Source organism: Colossoma macropomum, unplaced genomic scaffold (assembly GCF_904425465.1).
Source record: "Colossoma macropomum unplaced genomic scaffold, Colossoma_macropomum, whole genome shotgun sequence".
Lineage (NCBI taxonomy): Eukaryota > Metazoa > Chordata > Actinopteri > Characiformes > Serrasalmidae > Colossoma > Colossoma macropomum.
This window is the reverse complement of record NW_023494794.1, coordinates 20,673,405-20,694,123: the sequence shown is the minus strand read 5'-3', so window position 1 is coordinate 20,694,123 and position 20,719 is coordinate 20,673,405. Positions and strand designations below refer to the sequence as shown.

Genomic DNA, 20,719 nt, shown 5'->3' with positions numbered 1-20,719 from the left:
TGATGTGAAATGCTCTGTTCTAGAGAAACTTGCCAACATAGAGCTGTTCACAGTGTAGGTGATAGGAACCAGACATCTGAAGAGTTTAACGCTACATCACATGAAAGTGATTACATGGAATTGTTATAAATGCTGCCTGAAATGAGGCTTTAAAATGAGGTTTTAGATTAAAAAAGAGGGGTTACATATTTAGAATGAGAAACGCTCCTGCAACAATAATACTTTTGCACTGCTTCACTGATCTGTCACCTCTGCTGTGCTTCCCAGCTAATCATTAATACCCATAAAGAGTGATTATGTGACCAGCCTTCTTTCATAATCTCAGCTAGGCCAAGCCCATCTCATTCCCTGTCCTGGACCCTGGCGCTTTAGCAAGAAGACAGCGACAGAAGAAACCTTAAGAAGCCATGGCTGGGGAGCTTGAAGCAGGGAGGCCCACATGGAGCAGGCAGATTGAGTTCACTTTGGCTGGGATAGGCTGTGCTGTGGGCCTAGGCAACATCTGGAGGTTCCCTTACCTTTGCTATCGGAGTGGTGGAGGTATGAAACCCTGGCAGAGTCATTCTCCTCTGTTCTGCAATGTACTGATACTGCTTTCGTGTGTTGCCGCATAACTACTGCTAATGTAGTTGAGAGGACAGTTGTTCATTGTAGAAATTCAGTTTATCTAAGGGTGACAGGAGGTACAGAGGTAAAGGTGCTTCAAAACAGAAACAGCGATGGCATATCAGTAGCAGAAAACTGATAGATCAGATATCGGAGGGGAAAAAAGAATGAACCCGCTCCAATCCTGTAACAAATCTATCCTGAAACAGCACTCACTCGCACTGTGTGATGTGATTGTGTAAGCTGTATATTTCTTCCTGAGGTGTAGCAGAGAGTTTGAGTAGTTTGAGCATTATAGCCTACTTTAAGATGGTCATCTTCAGTGAAGCGCTTAAAATATAACTAGCTCATTTTAAAGCTTTATAATTTTTAAAAGAAAAGTATTGTATCAATGTTGGTTTCAATATCGGCTGCAGGGTAACAGCATTACATAATCAGGATACAAAAAGGTAACTGTAATATGCTAGGCTGGCTTAACTCCATGAAACTGTCTTGCAGTTAGTTGCATGTTGTGAGCTGCCTGCAACATTACTTCCCTGTAACTTAACAGTTACAACAGTAATCCATAAACGATAAACTTTGCCTTCACAGATTTGATTACCTCACTAGACAGCCAAATTAGCAGCTTTATAATTGTGTAATTATGTAATTTACTTAACGCAGCATTTTTATCATCTTCATATATTTTTTTCTAGCTTCTACATTCTACCTATTTAGGGTTATTTACTAAATATTTGAGTTTGTAATCTGTTGTATGTACGTTGGTCATGCTGGTTGACCAGCATACCAGCATTCAAAACAACATATGCTGATTTGATGGTGTTTAAAATATTAACAGCTATTGCTGCTGACCAGAATTGTAAACACAACATAGGGTGACCAGCTCTACGCTGCTTTACTGGCAAGAGAAGCTTAATTTAAAAAATGAATGTTTAAGCAACCATTATGCCCTGCTAGAAAAACCAGCAAAGGCCAGCATTGCCGGCCATCAGCAAAAGCAGCATATGTTGTGTGTAATGGAAGTTGATAAGCTGATTACCACCAAAACCAGCATATCGCTGTTGTTGGAAGAAAACCTTGTTTCTCCAAAATGGTAACTTTACAGGAGAAGGTAAAAACCTACTTTACTGTTGATGTAAGTCAATGGAACCAGACTTTTTTACAAGTCATTTTGGGCCATTTCTGTTGGCCCAGTCAACATGAAATTTCTATGCAATGTAAAGGGTAACATGCATTTTCAAATTATGTCAAAAACTGAAAAACATCAAAAATGGAGATACGAGGTTTTCTTCTGACAACAGTGATACGTTATGTTTTAACACTGGTATGCTGGTCAAACACTATGACCATGCTGGGGTGACCAGCTAAACCAGCATCTGACTGGCATAAACCAATCATAGACCAGCTTGAAATGCATGCTGGTCTGTATTGTTTTTTCAGCAGGGTGGTTATGGCCTATTTGACGTCTCATTCATTTCATCCTAGAAGTTCAACAAACTCATCAATGACTGCGTCTCACTTTCCTTTTCTGTAATAATTTTCAGAATTTGGAAATCAATCTGAGCTCTGTGTAAAATTAGAGGGGTTCAAGAGAGGAGAAAATGAATAATGTAGCTTCTCATTGACTGCGGGCTAAAGAAGAACAGAGACACAAGCAGCCTTTAGGGCTAGCTGGCTAGTTAAAGCAGTTAGTTATAGAAGTATTAGCTTTGAGAAACTCCAGAGAGAGAGAGAGAGAGAGCGAGAGAGAGAGAGAGAGAGAGAGAGAGAGAGTTCAGAAGATCAGAAGCAGTAAATCTGCGGTACGTAATCATGAGACACTTGGCCATGATCATTTATGGGCTCATATTCAAAGTGTGCTGGAGTGTCTCAGAATGATTAATGCAAAAATGCAATATTACAATATTATACAACTCAGTAAAGCTTAATATAAAGTAAGATAAGATAAAACATGTTAGCCTCAGCACCAGACAATACACTAACTGACTGTGCAAACAATATAATAAAAGTCCTACAAATCTGACACTGTGCAAACAAAGCAGTGTGTGGAGAGCAGAAGGCAGAAAACGGGCAGCAGTTTAACTGAATAAATGCAGAGTCACGTTTAGGTAAACAGTAGCAGATTGCTGCACGGGTATTTTTTTAAAGTGTGTCTGAAATTCTCACAGAGGTGTCCTTTCACCACATTCCTCATCAATTATTAAAGGATCATCATTCCAGGGAGTGTTTCTGGGAACAGAGAGAGGAGTCAAGAGCACAGCTTCAGTATGAAAATCAGTTTGTCTGTCAGTCACCTCAGTGATTTATCACCTTCTTCTTCTTCCTCATATTCTTTTTTCTTCCACAACTTCTTGTTGTTGTTGTTCTTCTTCTTTTTCTTCTTCTTCTTCTTCTTCTTCTTCCTCATATTCTTTTTTCTTCTGCATCTTCTTGTTGTTGTTGTTCTTCTTCTTCTTCTTCTTTTTCTTCTTCTTCCAGTTCTTCTTCTTCCACTTCTTCTTCTTCTACATCTTTTTCTTCCTCTTTTTCTTCCACATCTTCTGCTTCTTCTCTTCTTCTGTCACATATTCTTTTGTCTTCCTCTTCTTCTTCTGCTCCTGCTACTGCCACATATTTTTCCTTTTCTTCTTCTCCTCATCCTCCTTTTTCTTATACAATTTTTTCATCACATTTTTCATCTTTTTCTTCTTCTTACACATCTTTCTCTTCATCGCCTCATCCTTTCCTCCTCCTCCTTCTACTCCTCCTTCTTTTTCTTTTTCTTCCTACACACTAAAAAAGATTTCTAAAGGCTTTTTTAAGAAAATGTTTTGCATGATTAAAGGGTTCTTTGCAAGGTGAAATGGTTCTTCAGAGTGAGGGAGAATGTGCTGTAGATGGTTCTATATAGTAGCTTTTTGGAACAGGTTCTACATAGCATCAAAAAGGGTTCTGCTATTATTACACGTTTGACATTGTCACAATAGAAGAACACTTTTTGGTGCTATATGGAACCCTTTTCAAAAAGCTTCTATATAGAACCGTCAACAACACATTCACATCTGAAGAACTATTTTCTCTACTACAGAACCCTTGAAGAATCGTCTTTTTAAGAGTGTAGTATCTTTTCAAAATTCCAATTTTCAAGTGTTTTTTGGGGAAATACAGTTTTCTTTTTCAAACTATTGTTAAAAGCATGTAAAAAAATGTTTTGATACCTGGAACAACTGGAAGGTTTTGTGTGCTGGCATCACAGAACAGGTCTAAAATGCCTACGATACAGTATTATTCCTATAGCACAGTCACCGATATTATATTCCTCATAATAAACCTGCTTAGTCTTATATTTTTTCAGTCCGACAAAGAAAACATACTGATTTGAATTAAAGACGTTTTGAAAGTCTAGGTGGGCCCCACATTTTTGATGACCAGATTATGTGTGTCATCCTTAGGTGCGTTCCTGGTGCCCTACCTGCTGATGCTGGTTTTGCTGGGCATTCCTCTTCTCTACATGGAGCTGACCGTGGGTCAGTACCTGAGGAAGGGACCTGTCCATGCTATGGCCAAAGTGTGCCCTCTGCTGAAAGGTACTGCTCTACCACATGCTATATTACATTCTAAACCTACTGTCCACTTTTTTAGAAGCACCTGCTTGAAACTTCCACTCACTGGTCACTTTATAAGCTGCACTTACCTTATAGGTCCACTATATAGGGGTTCACTCACAGACTGTAGACTATATGTTTCTGCACAATTTGGCCTGGTCCAGTACCCAATCATATCCAGCAAAAAGTGACTCTGTGATCAGAAACTGACCACAGATGAAGGGCTAGAGGATGTACACCAGCAAGATTAACCTAAATAAAATTGCTGTTGAGATTACATTAGCATTTAGCAACCACTACATTTGAATTAAGATTTGAATTAAAGTCCGTTTTGATATAAATGTTGTGACCAATTCAGTGTGATTGAACTGTATCTGCCTCGATTTTTCTCCTCAGGTGTGGGCGTGGCCACAGTGGCCATCTCGTTCATCATGTGCACGTACTATAATGTGATCATCACCTGGGCCCTGTACTACCTGTTCAGCTCATTCCAGAGCCGGCTGCCCTGGCAGAGCTGTAATAACACCTGGAACAGACCCAACTGCACCGACTACGCCACCACCAGCTCCTCCACGTCCACCGCCAGCCAGCAGTTCTTCAAGTGAGTTTCCTGGCCTCCCTCTTTCATTTATTTCATTTCCCTCTTCTCTTCTCTTTTCTCATCTTGTTTTCTCTTCTCTTCTCTTCTCTTGCCTCATTTTGTTTTCTCTTCTCTTCTCTCATCTTGTTTTCTCTTCTCTTGTCTCATCTTCTCTTCTCTTCTCTTGTCTCATCTTCTCTTCTCTTCTCTTGCCTCATCTTGTTTTCTCTTCTCTTGTCTCATCTTCTCTTCTCTTCTCTTGTCTCATCTTCTCTTCTCTTCTCTTGCCTCATCTTGTTTTCTCTTCTCTTCTCTTCTCTTCTCTTCTCTTCTCTTGTTTTCCGTCATTTTGTTTTCTCTTCTCTTCTCTTATTTTCTCTTCTCTTATTTTCTCTTCTCTTCTCTTCTCTTGTTTTCTCTTCTCTTGCCTCATCTTGTTTTCTCTTCTCTTCTCTTCTCTTGCCTCATCTTCTGTTCTCTTCTCTTGCCTCATCTTGTTTTCTCTTCTTTTCTCTTCTCTTGTTTTCTCTTCTTTTCTCTTCTCTTGTTTTCTCTTCTCTTCTCTTCTCTTCTCTTCTCTTCTCTTCCCTCAGTATCCATTACAGTGTAAGACAGTCCACTAAATCCACTAAACATATTAGTTAAATGTTCAGTTCTTTGTACAGAGTAACTGTTACTCAGCAGAAACCAGCAGCAGAGGGTCAGACCTTTACCTTCATTAGCAGAAGGCCAGAGTTTATGGGCCCCTTTATGTTTTATGAGCCTTTACATTAGCTCTGATTAGAGTACAGGAGACACTGAAGTACAGAGGGAACACTGTGCAGCTTCACCCTGTTTTGATGTAATTTGTTTGCAATGTATATGAATGGTTTTGAATATGCAAGGCTCTCTTACTATGATTCAGATCCAAACGCTGCCTTTGAAGCTAAACAATTCTTTACTTGCAAACACAGAACAGTCAGATAACATTGAGTTGACTGCATTTGCCAATGTGTTTGCCTCAGTTATAAAATGCTGGAGAGGACTTCAGGAGTGGAGGAGACTGGTAGTATGAGATGGGAACTCTTTCTCCTCCTGCTGTTGGCATGGCTTCTCGTCTACTTCTGCATCTTTAAAGGGGTCAAGTCCACTGGAAAGGTAAGGAAGTCAAGCATGGAAATCCAGTAATGAAAAGGGGATTTGGTTTAGAATTAGAGAAACATGGGGAAGGCACAGCAAGGTGCAGCGGATACATGGCATCACAATAAAAGTGGATGAAGTTCATTGGGCCTCCACTCCAAAACAGTTTCACTATCCCCTCTGTGTCACAAACTGCTTGATAAATTGTTACTTCTAGCTAGGAAGTTAGTAGTTTTCTTAATAATTGGCTAAGGGGAATGGCACCTTATGTTAGTGGTATAGGAAAATATTTAGGATACTTCCTCATGAACAATTACCTGCAGTACTCAGGGGCAGCGACCTGTTATTTATGAAAATTTGCTGACCATTCATAGAGCATCTGCCTCCTGAACTCATAGATACTATCGTAAAAGGTCAGTACTCTTTACAATGGAAATCTGCTATAAGAACAGTTGGTAGGTAGTGTATGTGGGATCCTGGTGAAGTGAAGGGCAATGAATGGGATCAGCAAATCCTTGTTTTAGTAAATTTGTTTTTCTATATCTCTTCTTTTTGAAATATTCCTTTTTCTTTTTTGAGGATGGCCTTGTTTTGGTTGGGATGGGGGGGGTCATATGTATATGTACTTGTTCTCATGGTACCACATACCCACTGCTCATGAATGTAATTGCTAAAAATCACCAAAAATATTATGTTTAAAAGGAAAAAAGTGGGTGAATATTACAAGGGCCTGCTTGCTAACTTGTAGGATAAATGGCATGGGCACTAGGGGGCCTGTGGAAAGAGCCAATTAAAGCTACAGTGAAATCAAATTATATGTGGAAAAATAAAAAAAAGCAACGTGTTAACCTATTTTGATACTATAATTCATTTGTACTGTAATTTGTAGGTGGTGTACTTCACAGCTCTTTTCCCTTACGTGATCTTGGTGGCCCTGCTTATCAACAACGTTCAGCTCCCTGGGGCCACAGCAGGTATCCGGTTCTTCATCGTGCCTGAGTGGGAGAAGCTACTGTCTGTGGAGGTAGGAGAGGAGAACGACTGGAAAGAAAGAGCTTTGGGAAATGAAAACACTTTGATAAAGCATGAATAAAGAGAGGACTATAAAAAATGTAGAGGAAGAAAGAGACTAAATTACAGCAATGATAGAGTGGAGACAGATCGAAATACTACTACACTGTGTCCAAAAGTTGGTAGACATCTGCTCATCGTACATTTCTTCTGAAATCAAAGGTAGTACCGCTGTTCTCAGTTGCTTTAGCACATTTTCTGAAACAAAAACCACATTTACAGTTTATAACTCACTCAAAATGTATCAAATGTATCACTTGTATTAAAGTGAATTAAACCCATCAATCAGTATAATCACTGTTACCACATAAATACACTGAAAGTGGTGTTTAAGGAGCTGAGACAAAACTATACAATGTGCTACATTAACACAGTTCTTGGTAAAGTAGTATACTTATTGAGACAGCAATTGTATATGTAACATACTGTATTCATTTCAGACTGTTTAGCTTATTATTATTTATATTATTTCATTATGAAAAATTCAAAGCACCATTTTTCAGTGTACCAATTTCAACAACATTTATTCACTATTTTTATTGCACAATATACCTTTAGAGGGGCTTTTTACCCCTCTGGTTCACATTCAGCATTGGGCATGGTGACCAGGCTCATGTCTGACAGAGCATCCCGTTCTATTGGCAATGCTTTTTTGTGGAGATAATACAAGCTGTTTGCTCAGTTAAACACCTTTATCAGCAAAAGCACCTCAAAGTAGCTGATTCACTAATAAGAAGGGGTGTCTGGATACTTTTGGACATATAGTGTAGATGTGTAAGTGGAAATGAGGATATAGATCCCACGTGTCAAACACAAGGCCAGGTCAGGCCAATGAATAGGACACGGTCCTATTCTGCCCACGAAATGATTTTAATTTTCTAATCTTACTAGCCCGTTTTACCCTGAGATGCACTACAGTCCCCAGCATGCACTGCAACATAGTGTGTGTTCTGACCCCCGTCCCCCAACAGCAATCTATGCGCCAGCGGTTACACTAAAAGAAAAGATGCCTGGTGTCTAGTTCAGGCAAATAGGCAGTTTTAAAAGATCTACCTAAAACAATTTTTATTTAATTTTTTTTTTATTTTTGAATAAGTATTCAATGCCTATTTTGCTGTTGCAGTTTTAGTATATTTAAAAAAACTAGGGCCCGTTCAGGTCAGGGCAAAATGGCAAAAACACAGTTAACAGCCCACAGATTTGCTGAGAATTTTTTAATATGGCCCTTTTAGTGGTTGAGTTTGACACCCCTGATATAGATCCGTGATCCAGGGTATTGCTAAGGGAAACACTTGTGTCTTGTCTTGGCTGTTTCAGACAGCGTCTTTGTCTTGTCTGTAGGTGTGGGTGAATGCAGCTGCTCAGATCTTTAACTCCATTGGGATCGGCTTTGGCTCACTCATGGCCATGGCAAGCTACAACTCCTTCAACAACAACGTGCTGAAGTAAGACTGGAATTTGTTCACCATACTGTCTAGAGAACAAATACAAAACTCCTCAAGTACTGAGTCCCTTATAGAGATGCAAAGTAACTTCTTACATTGACATCTATCAGTGTAGGAACTGACGTTTGTAAAGTGCTGTTTGTCTCTCAAAATCTTTATTTGTTTAGAATGAAATTTTAGCAGAGCAGAAATCAGTTGCTACAAAATGTTTTTATAGAAATACACCTTCTGTAGATTCAGTCATTTCATACATTCTTAAAAATAAAGGTGGCTTAATAGTTCTTGGCTTGGGTGTACGGTTCTAAGAAAAAAAACTATAGAACCTTTACATTATCTGAAGGTTCTCCAGAGTTTAAAAAGGTTGTTCACGCATCTCTTTAGTGTTTACAAAACTGGAGTTGACAGTGCTGATGTGCTGGTGAGTCCAACTTTCAATGTAACATCCTAGAAATGTTCATCTCTACTCGCACCTCATCAATTCCCCCTCCCCTGTTCCTCAGTCCTTTCTCTGTCCATGAAGTGGATGTCCGGCTTTCTAGCTTAAAGCAGAGGCCGTCCAAAACTCCAGCCTAAGCTCTCAGAGTTCTCTCCCCTCTTTCAGTCATATCGTCGCTGTCCAAAGGAAAATCTCCAGAATGGTAACCTTACAGGAGAGGCCAAAAACATTCTTCACTTTCAGTGTAATTTAATGTAAAGAGGATTTATTCCTAGCAATTTTGGAGCATTTCTATTGGTCCATTCATCATGATTTTTTTCCACAATTTCTGCCGTGCACAAATGATGTAGAAACTCTAAAGAACCATCCACTGAAAAGTTCTCAAGGGAACCAAAGTCATTATTCCATGGCAGAGTATCCTTTTGGCACCTTTATTTTTAATAGTAAAGGCCACTTTGTATTTCTGTTCTATTGCTGTTGGAACTTATTAGGAGCTTCAATTTATCATGATCTTTTTTTATGAAGAGTGGAGCCATTTATCTTTCACAACCTATGCTGGACCCAGTTTCAAACATACACTATATGGACAAAAATATTGGGACTATCAATATGGAGTTGGTCCCCCTTTGCAGCTATAACAGCTTCCACTCTTCTGGGAAGCTTTTCTACAAGATTTTGGAGCGTCTGTGGGAATTTTTGCCCATTCATCCAGAAGAGCGTTTGTGAGGTCAGACACTGATGCTGGACAAGAGGGCCTGACTCACAATCTCTGTTCTAGTTCATCCCAGAGGTGTTTGATGGGATTAAGGTCAGGGTTCTGTGAGGGCCAGTCAAGTTCTTCCACACCAAACTCACCCAGCCATGACTTTATGGACCTTGCTTTGTGCACTGGTGCTCAGTCATGCTGGAACAGAAAAGGTTCTTCCCCAAACTGTTCCCACAATGTTGGAAGTATACAACTGTCCAAAATGTCTTGGTCTGCTGAAACGTTAAGATTTCCCTTTACTAGAACTAAGGGTCCTAGGCCAACCCCTGAAAAACAACCCCATTATCCTTCCTCCACCAAACTTTACAGCTGGCTCAATGCAGTCAGGCTGGTAACTCCTGGCATTCGCCAAACCCAGACCCATCCATCAGACTGCCAGATAGAGACGCATGATTCGTCACTCCACAGAATATGTTTCCACTGCTCCAGAGTCCAGTGGTGGTGCTTTACACCTCTCCATCTGATGATTGGGATTGTGCTTGTTGATGTAAGGCTTGCATGCAACTGCTCAGCCATGGAAACCCATGAAGCTCCTGGCGCACAGTTTTTGTGCTGTTGTTGATACCAGAGGAGGTTTGGAACTCTGTAGCTATTATGTCAGCAGAGCGTTGGCGACTTTATGCACTATGCTCCTCAACACTCAGTGACCTGCTCTGTAACTTTACATGGTCTGACACTTCATGGCTGAGTTGCTGTGGTTCCTAAACACTTCCTCTTTTCAATAATACCACTCACAGCTGATCATGGAACATCTGAAGGGGGAAGAAACTTCATGTACTGAAAAAATGGCATCCTATTACAGTACCACCAAATTCAGTGAGCTCTTTAGAACGACCCATTCTTTCACAAATGTTTGTAGAGGCAGACTGCATGGCTAGGTGCTTGATTTTAGACACCTGTGTCAATGGGACTAAATGAAACACTTAAATGTGTCCCAATACTTTTGTCCATATAGTGTATGTTTAGTGTACCTGCTGTTTTCACAGTATGTTGTGTCCTCAAAAATGCAGACGTCAGGTTCATTTTTTGACATTCATTTTGTGTGACCTTTATTGACATGTTTTTCATTGTGTATTGCAGGGACACCCTGGCCATCGCCATCACTAACTCATTGACTAGCATTCTGGCTGGGTTTGTGATATTCTCTGCGTTTGGCTACATGTCTTACCTGCAGAATATTCCAGTCAGCGAAATTGCAGTTGATGGTGAGTTGCAGGTTCTGGGGCATATTTCACTGGAGACATAGAATTCACAGTTACTGTAACAACACAATTAATAAACATTTCTAGTGTAGGTTGTCTCTGGTGCCATCCTAATAGATTTTTGAAAGATGTCATGTATGTCTTGCAGGTCCAGGCCTGGTGTTTGTGGTTTACCCACAGGCTTTTGTGACGATGCCAGTGGCCCCAATGTGGGCAGTGTTCTTCTTCTTCATGCTCCTCTGCCTTGGCCTGGACAGCCAGGTACAATCAGACCTGTTACATTTTAAAAAACACATTTTAAAGTTCCAGCCTGCCAACACACTGGCACACCATCCAGAAAGCAATTTAATGAATAACATCACGCCTGTGGTTTGGTTGTGGCGTGTTGTAGATAATTACATGGAGCTAATGGGCTGTAAAACCTCATTCCCTACATATGCTACTGAGAGAGAGTGAAGCAGAGTACAAGTAGCCAGCTTTGTGTCTAAACCACAGTCTTAAACAAGGCAGTCTCAAAATGAGATGTTCCATCAGGAGCAGGCATGATAATTTCTCTGAACTAAACAATACATGTCTGTAATTTGTAGTTCATCTTTAGAATGACCACGCTTGCTGTGTTTAAATTTTGCAAGTATTGTAGTAATACTTTTAACTTACTAAGTTTTGGTTGGAAAGGGGCTCATTTCTTGAAACACCTAAGGTTTTTTTCCCCTTGTTTAGGACTTCAGGAGCTGAACTGAAGGCTTAATGCTTTAGATGAACCAACAATGTAATTTCAACTGGAACTGGCCAATCATGTTTTGATTTACAATGGGCGGGACCACTTTCATGAGAAAAACGTCTCTTTAGGCCTTTGGGAAGTTCTAGATACGTCAGCAGGGCCATAACTAGGATCAAAATTTTAATGAGGTTCATTTTGAAGAAACGTGTGTATTACACTAGGTCTGGGCGATATCTATGAATAATAAGTACAATACTTGTAATTGCGCTAACTGCTGGAGGAACTTCAAACTGTAAGCGCTTTCCAAAGCCATGCCCACATGCTTTACAAATCAAAAAAACAAAAGAAATTTCAACTAACCATTAGGACACTTAAGCTGGATGGAAAATACTGCAAATTTTACTCTGTAAATCACACGCAGCAGAGACAGTATGGTGTTTACTGTAGCATTTTAAAGCCCCCATTATAACTCAGAGTTTTTAATGCAACAGTATAAGTGAGAAAAACATTGTGTGCATGTTATTTAACATTATTTATCACCCTTTGTGATCCTCCTTCGTTGTAGAGATACGTGCATGCACAGCAACCCCAGAAAAAGCAGAGATGCAACAAATAATTTATTCTGGTTTTGTCATATTTTATCAGTGATTTCAAATTAGTATTTGAAACATTAATATGGCTTTTGGTTATGGTTTTATAGTTCTCTCCCTATTTAAAGAGATGGGAGCCTCGTCTTTCACTAATAGAAATAACTGCCCTGCCAAGATGGCCGTCGAATGGACAGACTGTCCTATAATGACTTTGCTATAACTTCAGCCAAGCTTGCTTAGGCTTTAGCTGGCACATGGCTTTTGGGCCTATATGTGCAAAGAACATAAATGCTGATCTATGAACAGCTTTCTTCTTATAATGATCTTAGTCATTATAATCTGAAACCTATAGTGACCTAGAAGCAGCGCTCCTACTCTGAGAGGCTTTATGAAGATCTCCAGATGTCTGATACGGCTTAGTAACTGACCTAAATGAAAGCTGTTTGTACTGACTGGACTGAAAGGAAGTGGGTAAAGCTGTTGTGTGTTCTTTCTCAACATGAGGTTATCAGCAGAGGAGAAATCAGCTATAAACACAAGTGAAACAAGGTGAAGGTTAGAATCAGAGCATTTGTATTAAGAAATAACTAACATTCAAAAGTCAAGTGTACAGTGCTTTAACAACAGGGATGACTTTGTTCTCTATATAGTTCATCGTCTAATTCATATGACTATTTTAGTGTTTATATGCATACATTACTGTTCAGTTTGGGATCACTTGTTATATAATACTTTTTGCTGTTTTATATGCAAAATTACACATGCAATGTATTAAAATGATAAAATACAGAACAGAAGGCATTTTTAGAGGTTTTATTCTATTTATTATTTTTTTAATGGGTCATGTTAAATTACAACTAATATACTCTGAGCATTTATTTGCAGTATTTTTATTATCATCCTCAAGATTTGATCACCACTTTTCTTTTGGTATTATGCATATTTGCTTTATCAATAACAAATTAATTATTCTCATAACTTCATTCTCTGTGATACAGCTTTCTCAGTCTGGATTCATATACATCTCTGTCCATCATTCTGGATGCATCTAAGAGTTATTTTACAACTTCCTACTAATTATTTGAAAAATTCTGAAAATATTACCAAAATATTACAGATAGGATTAAAAATATTGATGCCAAACTGTTCCATGATGTTTCCAAACTTTTGTACAGTAGTGTACATGTATATTTATACTGACACTGATACATGTGCTGTATGTGCTGTAGTTTGCAATGGTAGAAGTAATGGTGACCAGTTTGATGGACAGCTACAGCAAGCCATTGCTGAAATACCTCAGGCAAAAGGAACTGCTGGTTTTGGTAGTGTGCAGCGCGGCTTTCCTCCTGGGCATCCCTCATGTCATGCAGGTAAAAAATACTGGATTGGGATACATAAAATAGTAATGTATTATGTTACCATTCATGTCTATGGCAAGCTGATAGTAGATAAAGGGGCCCTTTTTATTGCATGGTATTTTTTCCCCTGAGGTCCACTAACAATGTTTGTCTGTCTTTATGCATAAAAAACAAGTTATTGTCACAAGACCATTTTTCACCTCTATTTGAATTAAACAGGCTGTTTTGTTACTATGTGTGTAAGTATGTATATGTATATAATTTTCTAAGTGAAAATAAGTTAACACATCCTCTGCAGGGCACTTAAATATGGCTTTTTTTGTGCAAATTTTAGCACATACATTTTATTTGTTTGCTGAGTCTGTGGGGAAATATTGGTGTGCCACAACACAGATACGGGCAACATTTTATGTTTTATTTTCCCCGCTATGTTAGATTCAGCAAATAAACACAAATTGTGCATTAAAATGTACAGAGGTTGGTTTCCTGTAGAGGATGTGTTAACTTATTTTCACTTTTTTATTTATTTAATTTCTTTTCAAAGTCAACAAAACATGTCATTTGATCAGGGTGCCCAAACCTTTACATACAACTGTATGTTGTTGGGAGTGGAGTGACACACAAGAAATATCAATATCATAATTAATACCCCCCCCTTATTGGAGAAATAAAAAAACTATTTTATACATGAGCTGTTGTTCTTTTCAATGCTCGTCTTGTTCTTCCCAATGCATATAAAGAATTTTCAGTTCTGTTCTGACTGGCTGACCCTTTCACAAGTGACATGAGGCATACATCATTTAAAAATGAGTCCAGGCTTAAATGTTTAGGACTATTTACTACAATGACTTGACAACTATGGTTAATGCAAAACTGTTCTTGCATCTTAAATTCCATTTTACGGAAGGGCCATTTTGAAACAGTGCACACTGTATTTACAAAAATAATTACAAGAAAGCAGGGAACATTTGGTACGGGCCCCTACAGAGAACTAGTGCTGCATTCTGAGTTACATATCAACAGTGAGCAACCTCTGATGATAGTTAACAACCTCTGATGGTTTTCCACAGGTTGGGATTTATGTGTTCCAGCTGATGGATCACTACACTGCCATAGTGTCCATCATGTTCCTGGCCTTTTTCGAGGTGGTGGCCGTTTGCTGGTTATATGGTACGAGCAACACACACATTCCTAACGTCCTCCTTTGCATACTGTGCCAAGCATTTGATTTTTGTTCATCTGCCTACATATGACAGGCACATACATTATATGAAAAAGTTTGAACACCACCGGTTGTTGATTTTCCAAGTGAAAATAAGTGAACACGTTCTCTGCAGCGACAAACTTAATGTAGCATTTGCATTTTCTGCAAATTTTAGTGCTGAATTTCTATTTGTTTGCAGGGTTTCCCAGAGTGTGATTTACTGTCTGAGAAACATTCACAGCATTGTTCGTACAGCTGTTGTGTCCCAGTGGTTCGAATGAGTTAAATTCGGAACATTTTGAAAATAATATGCTACATGCTTTCTGAAAGGCCACACTGTATGTTTGATTTTTTCCAATACGTTAAATTCTGCAAGTAAACAGCATTTGTGGATTATAATGTGTGGAAGTGTGTTCTCTGTAGAGGATGTGTACTAGGCCTGGGAGATAAGGTGTTGTCAACACATATTGTGAATGAGGGACAAGTAAACCGATGATGATGCTTAAAGGCGATAATCGCTGTGTTTGAAACTAACAGGGAACTGGAGAGGACTGATTTACCTTTAAAAGCTTGCTAAACAATATTAATTAATGTGCACGTTTTTTCACCATAACTGTTAAAACATTAGGTTAATATGGGACCTTAGAAAGCTGTGAGGCTATAGTAGAGGAAATTCCCCACTGACTCTGCTGTGGGTTTCCCAGAGTGCGATTTAGTCTCTGAGAAAAATTCACAGCATTTTCCGTCATTATTGTTCTATTGTAGGTCCCGGTGGATCAAATGAGTTAAATTCTGAACATTATGAAAATACTATTCTACATGCTTTACCAAAGCATCTTCTTCCTGTAAAGGTTACAGATGAAATCCAGAGTAACTGTGCTATAAAAACAGAAACAGACTTGTTTTTTCATTTGTAAAGCACTTGAGCATGGCTTTGGAAATCAAATTATTTGGAGCATGTGTAGCAGTCTGACATTTGTCCAGCAGGGGGCACATTAGCACACATGCCGCCATGAACCTACAAAACAAGTAACTCATGAACGCGCATGTTTGCAGTAACATCTATTAAAACAGGTAACTCAACGTCTTTAGTTTTCAAAAGATGTTGAGTTACTCAAGTTTATATTATTAAATAGATTTTCATGTACACATTTAATGTTTCAAAAAAAGATAAAAACTAGAAATAGAATAGAAAGTAGGTCTGAGTTGCTGCAGACTGTATTGGCAGGGCGATAGAATCGATAATCGGGATTCTTCAACTGGTAAACATTGCATATGTATTGTGTAATATGCACTTATCGTTCACTTAGAAAATCAACAAAATGTAATTTGATGAGGGGTGAGCAAACTTTTGCATAACACTGTATTTAATCTTTTCCTTAAAGTCCAAACAGAAAAAGAGAGAAAAAAAATCTATCAACTTTTTTCAAATCTGCTTTGAGAATCAAATCCTGCTCCCATTTGGAGGTAGTCAAATGACCCTCACAGTCAAATCATGAGGTCACTTTTATTCTACTAGACCAGAATGGCACCCTTTTCACCAGCTTGTCTGTCGTGTTCTGTTCTCAGGGGTAAGGCGTCTGTCCAGTAATTTAGAGGAGATGACGGGGAAAAAGCCCAACATCTTTTTCAGAGTTTGCTGGATATTGATCTGTCCTTTACTGGTGACGGTGAGTCGCATGAGTCACTGTATTTTTCTCTGAATTGTCCTACAGTTTGGAATCTCTTTAACACAGCACAGACAGACACAGACAGACAGAAAATTAAAATTCAGCGTTACTGAATACGTTTCAGAAAAGAATTATGAATAGCGTGCGAAGATTTTGATATGCTATATATGATATGCTATATATTATATATATGATATATAATTTTTGCATAATTCACTCGTTGAGTCATTCAGAGTGTTTTGAGTCACACTGGAACCAGGGGATGCGATACCTACAATGCAAATATGGCTATTTTATTTAATTTCCAAAATGACCAGAATATCTACAGGAACCTACACATTAATAATGAAAAAAGTAGTGATAAATCTGAAAAAAATGTTTTTTTAGGGTGCTATTTCCCTTACAAAATCTAAATACTATAGTAAAATAATGTCCTAGGCATCAGGTAGCGTATTCATAACCATTTCATGTAGAAGCGTCCTATGAGGAAGCTTTTAGAGGCATTAAACTCTTCAGACGCCTGGTTCCTATGACCAACACTGTGAACAATTCTGACTCTCCAGGTTGCTCTAGAACAGAGCATTTCACACCAAACCACTCTGAATGACTCTGTTCACCATCTTAACCATTTCATTATGCAGAGACTTTTGAAAAATCTGTGAAAAGAGTTTCATAGTCTATAATATATACAACCCAAATGCAGCCAATCAGCTAAAACGTTTGTCTGAACGTTCCATCTTTAGTTTTGCATTGGAGCATCGAAATGTGGCTAACAAGTAATTCAGGCTTGTACCAAGTAGGGCTGCATGATGATATCGGAATCCTTTTGGTGTTGGCAGATGTTTGCTTTAAAACAATTATCGGTTTAACTGATATTTTAAACCAGCATTTGATGACATAATGTAAGAAGAGCAGAATGTTTAGGCGATGTTGGGCTACTGCGCTAAAATATTTGCATTTTACTGTATTTGCAACCCTACAGAAATAAGTGTTATATTCCGTAATGCTAATCCAGGGGGATTTAATCCTAAAATCTATATTTTATAAATGTTTATGTATCAACTTCAGAAGATATGTTCACGAAAAATATTGGTTATCGGCCCACAGTAATAGGAAATGGCCTAATGGTTTACAAAATAGACCACTAGTTTCCTGTGGAACACCTTTAGATCCTGTTAGGAAACCATCAGATGGATTTAGAATCAGCCATTGGTCAGCTGTTAAACCATTAAAGCCCTTTATGCTTTGATATCAACTCATCAAAAAGGCCAAAACACATCAAACCATAAGGAACCAACAGAAACACGTAACTGTTTCTGTGTTTTTTTTCAACAGGGTTGGCATGATTGAGTAAATTAGATTTTTTTTTGTCAAACTGTAATTTTGTACTTTCTTCCTTAGATAATTCTAGTGTTCTCAGTGATTCAGTTCAAACCAGCACGCTATGAGAATTACATGTACCCGGCCTGGGCTCAGGGCATCGGCTGGGTGATCGCCATGACGTCCATTATCTGGATACCACTGGCAGCGCTGCACACGCTGTGGGTTCTGCCAGGTTCCTTCACTGAGGTAATAAATCAGTCCTTCTATCTGCAGCCATCCATTCATCCATCCATCCATTTGACTCTCCTCTTATTTAATTTCCCCTCTGTCACTCTTTGGCAGCTCATTCAGTCAGCCTTCAGGCCTGTCATAACAATCGCATGCAAAAGTTTGGGTGCCCCTGGTCAAATGTTTTAAATGCACATTTACTGTTTACTGAATTTAACACACTGGAAATGTGGTCTGTGTAAAAATTATGACATTTTATGTTTTCTTTTCTTCCAATATCCAATACATTCCCGGAAATAAATAGAAATTGTGCATTAAAATGCCATATTTAAGTTTGTACAGGACTTATTTTCACTTACGGAATCAGCATGCCATTTGACCAGGGGGGCCCAAACTTTTGCATACAACTTTACAGTATATTGACTGCACCTGTCTTCTGCACAGTTATGTGCTTTGTCTTCTTTTTCATCAAGGTCTTTTTATTAAATAACATTAAATAACTCACAATAAACAAAAGACAATCCCACACCCCCAAACCCACCCATCCCACCCTCCAGACCTACATCAATGAGACAAAGCTGCATAAATTCCAACATTATATAAAAACGGACATATATAAAAATTCTTGGCTTCCATTTTTTCCACATATGTTAGGAAAGGCTGCCAAATGTCAAGATCTGTACAGATCCTTGAAGAAAGTATCTTCTCTAGCTTGAGATGTTGCATAACCTCGTTGTTCCACTGAGAATAATTAAGGGGAAGAGGGTCCTTCCACCTAAGCAGTATTAATTGCCTGGCCAGCAAAGTGCCAAAGGCCAATATGTTGCATTTATGATTGTTTAGTTGGGTATCTGGCGGTGCAACACCAAGTAATTCAATATAAGGAGAGTAGCCTATTGGTTCTTCCAGAATTTTAGAGAGTACAAAAAAAAAATAGATTTCCAAAAGTGATGTAGTGATGATTTGGACACGTCCAAAATATATGTAGTAGACTTGCAGGGTCCTGCTTGCACCTATCGCATGTCTAATCTTACTCTACACCAATGAAGTCAGTGTACTACCTTGAACTGTATAACAAAATGCCTTTGACAAATGGAAGATGAGTCCATTCTTCAAATAATGTTCTGCCAAGTTTCATCTGGAATGTGCTCAGCTATGTCCTCTTCCCACCGGCTCTTAAGATCATCTAAAGCTGTCAAATTATGAGAGATGAGAAGCTCATATGTCCTGCCAGTACACTGCTTAATGTGCTTTGTCTTCTTCCAGAAACTGCGAAAGTCCATCAGACCGTTTGCGCTGGATGAAGCCGAGCTGAGCCCGTACTACCTCCAGAAGAGAGGTGTGCTGGAAGTGACGTCGAACCTCGCTGTTATCAGCTCAATCGTCCCTCTGCCTGAAAAACCTCCAATCCAGACCAATTTGTGACCTGGTGATCTCAGACTCGCTCCCAGGCTACAGCAGCTCTGGACCTTGCTTTGCTACGGGTCAGGTCTGGTTGTCATAACTGCTCTGGTGAAGTGTGGAGATGCAGAAGAAAGGCTTTAGAACATTTACAAGACTTTGCCTGATTTTGAAGTTTCTTGCCTTGATTTTCAGCCAGGAAAAATGGACTATGCAAGGCTCCAGCAATCAACTATGGATTTATGTAAATCATACTCAGTTTTAAAACATTTTTTCCCCAAAGACAGCCTACCTTCTAAAATTAGCCAGAGTGAGTCTCAAAACAGAAATGCAACTTCCTGGGCAAGAAAAATGATCTGGAATCCCGCTGAGCCATCTTGCTGCACTCCATACGCCAATCTCAAGAAACATATGCCAGTTTCTCTATATGTAAAAGTTGTACATGTGGAACCACTTTTATATCATGTTTTAATGTTATTTAATTATTTTATGCAATCGTAACATATACAATGTACATTTATACACGAGACACTAAAAGATGTTTAGAAGATTTCAAGTATTTTGGAAAAAGCAAGGAGCTATTAAATCATTTTATACTATAATTATGTACTTACAATCACATTTGTCCTACGCCAAATTCTTGGATCACCACTTTTCAAATATAAGACATTTTAGATGTTAATCTTATTCTAACTTTATTCTTAACAGTGCTCTCAGCCTCTAGACTACACTTTAGTTTCCTACTAATTATTTGGAAACTGTAAGATTGTATAATATTGGCCTATATGAGTCATTTTACGCATTTATTGACAAAATTGTTTGTATATTATTCAACACAGCGATTCCAAACTTTGCGTTTGGCGCCACTTTCTGGTCAGAGAAAATATTGCAGAATGTTTTCTAACTGTGAATTTATATAAACACTAATTTAAACATTTTAATGAACTGTTTTTTTTTTTATGTTCATCCAGTCACAAAAAAGGGAAACCTATATAAACCTGTAATAACACTGCATTGGGGTTAGAGCCTAACCTTAGCCCAAACAGCACTGTCAGTGAAGATACTGCACTGAAAAATAAAGGACTCTGGAACACTGACCCTCCTCCACACACAGCCCATGAGTAAGATACGGTTAGATAAAGTTCTTTTGTCTTAGAGTCCAAAGGGTGAGAGAACTTCAGCAAATGGTTTGAATTCCTCTTCGATTTTTAAATCATTTCCTCAGTAGCCTTTTGTTTTAAAGACAGATTATATGCACAGGGGGTGTTGTGGAATCTAACAATGAGACTCAATAGTATTTACCAATCGCACTAACAAAATAGGGCTTTTTTTTCAGAAAAAGGCTGTGTTTGGTCTAAACAGAGGACAAAGAGCAATGATTAGCTGGCAATTTGTATGATAATGCAAAAAAAAAA

The 20,719-nt window shown here is 38.6% G+C and overlaps 1 protein-coding gene across 1 annotated transcript; it reads left to right on the top strand.

The window, feature by feature from the left end:
* Positions 1-334: 334 nt before the first annotated feature.
* On the top strand, positions 335-20,245 carry si:ch211-283g2.1 (sodium- and chloride-dependent GABA transporter ine). The gene is made up of 13 exons (XM_036580538.1): positions 335-540; positions 4,038-4,172; positions 4,587-4,791; positions 5,775-5,907; positions 6,779-6,913; positions 8,302-8,405; positions 10,688-10,812; positions 10,958-11,070; positions 13,350-13,490; positions 14,549-14,648; positions 16,252-16,352; positions 17,754-17,921; positions 19,170-20,245. Exons 1-13 carry the CDS (start codon positions 408-410, stop codon positions 19,326-19,328), a joined length of 1,752 nt encoding a protein of 583 aa, XP_036436431.1. The 5' UTR covers positions 335-407; the 3' UTR covers positions 19,329-20,245.
* Positions 20,246-20,719: the final 474 nt, after the last annotated feature.

What these genes read in the sequence shown, in the direction of transcription:
- si:ch211-283g2.1 (XM_036580538.1), top strand. Translation starts at nt 408, where the DNA reads ATGGCTGGGGAGCTTGAAGCAGGGAGGCCCACATGGAGCAGGCAGATT. An exon ending in GGGTCAAGTCCACTGGAAAG is followed by an intron (nt 5,908 to 6,778) that starts GTAAGGAAGTCA and finishes TGTAATTTGTAG; the next exon opens with GTGGTGTACTTCACAGCTCT. An exon ending in TGCCAGGTTCCTTCACTGAG is followed by an intron (nt 17,922 to 19,169) that starts GTAATAAATCAG and finishes GTCTTCTTCCAG; the next exon opens with AAACTGCGAAAGTCCATCAG.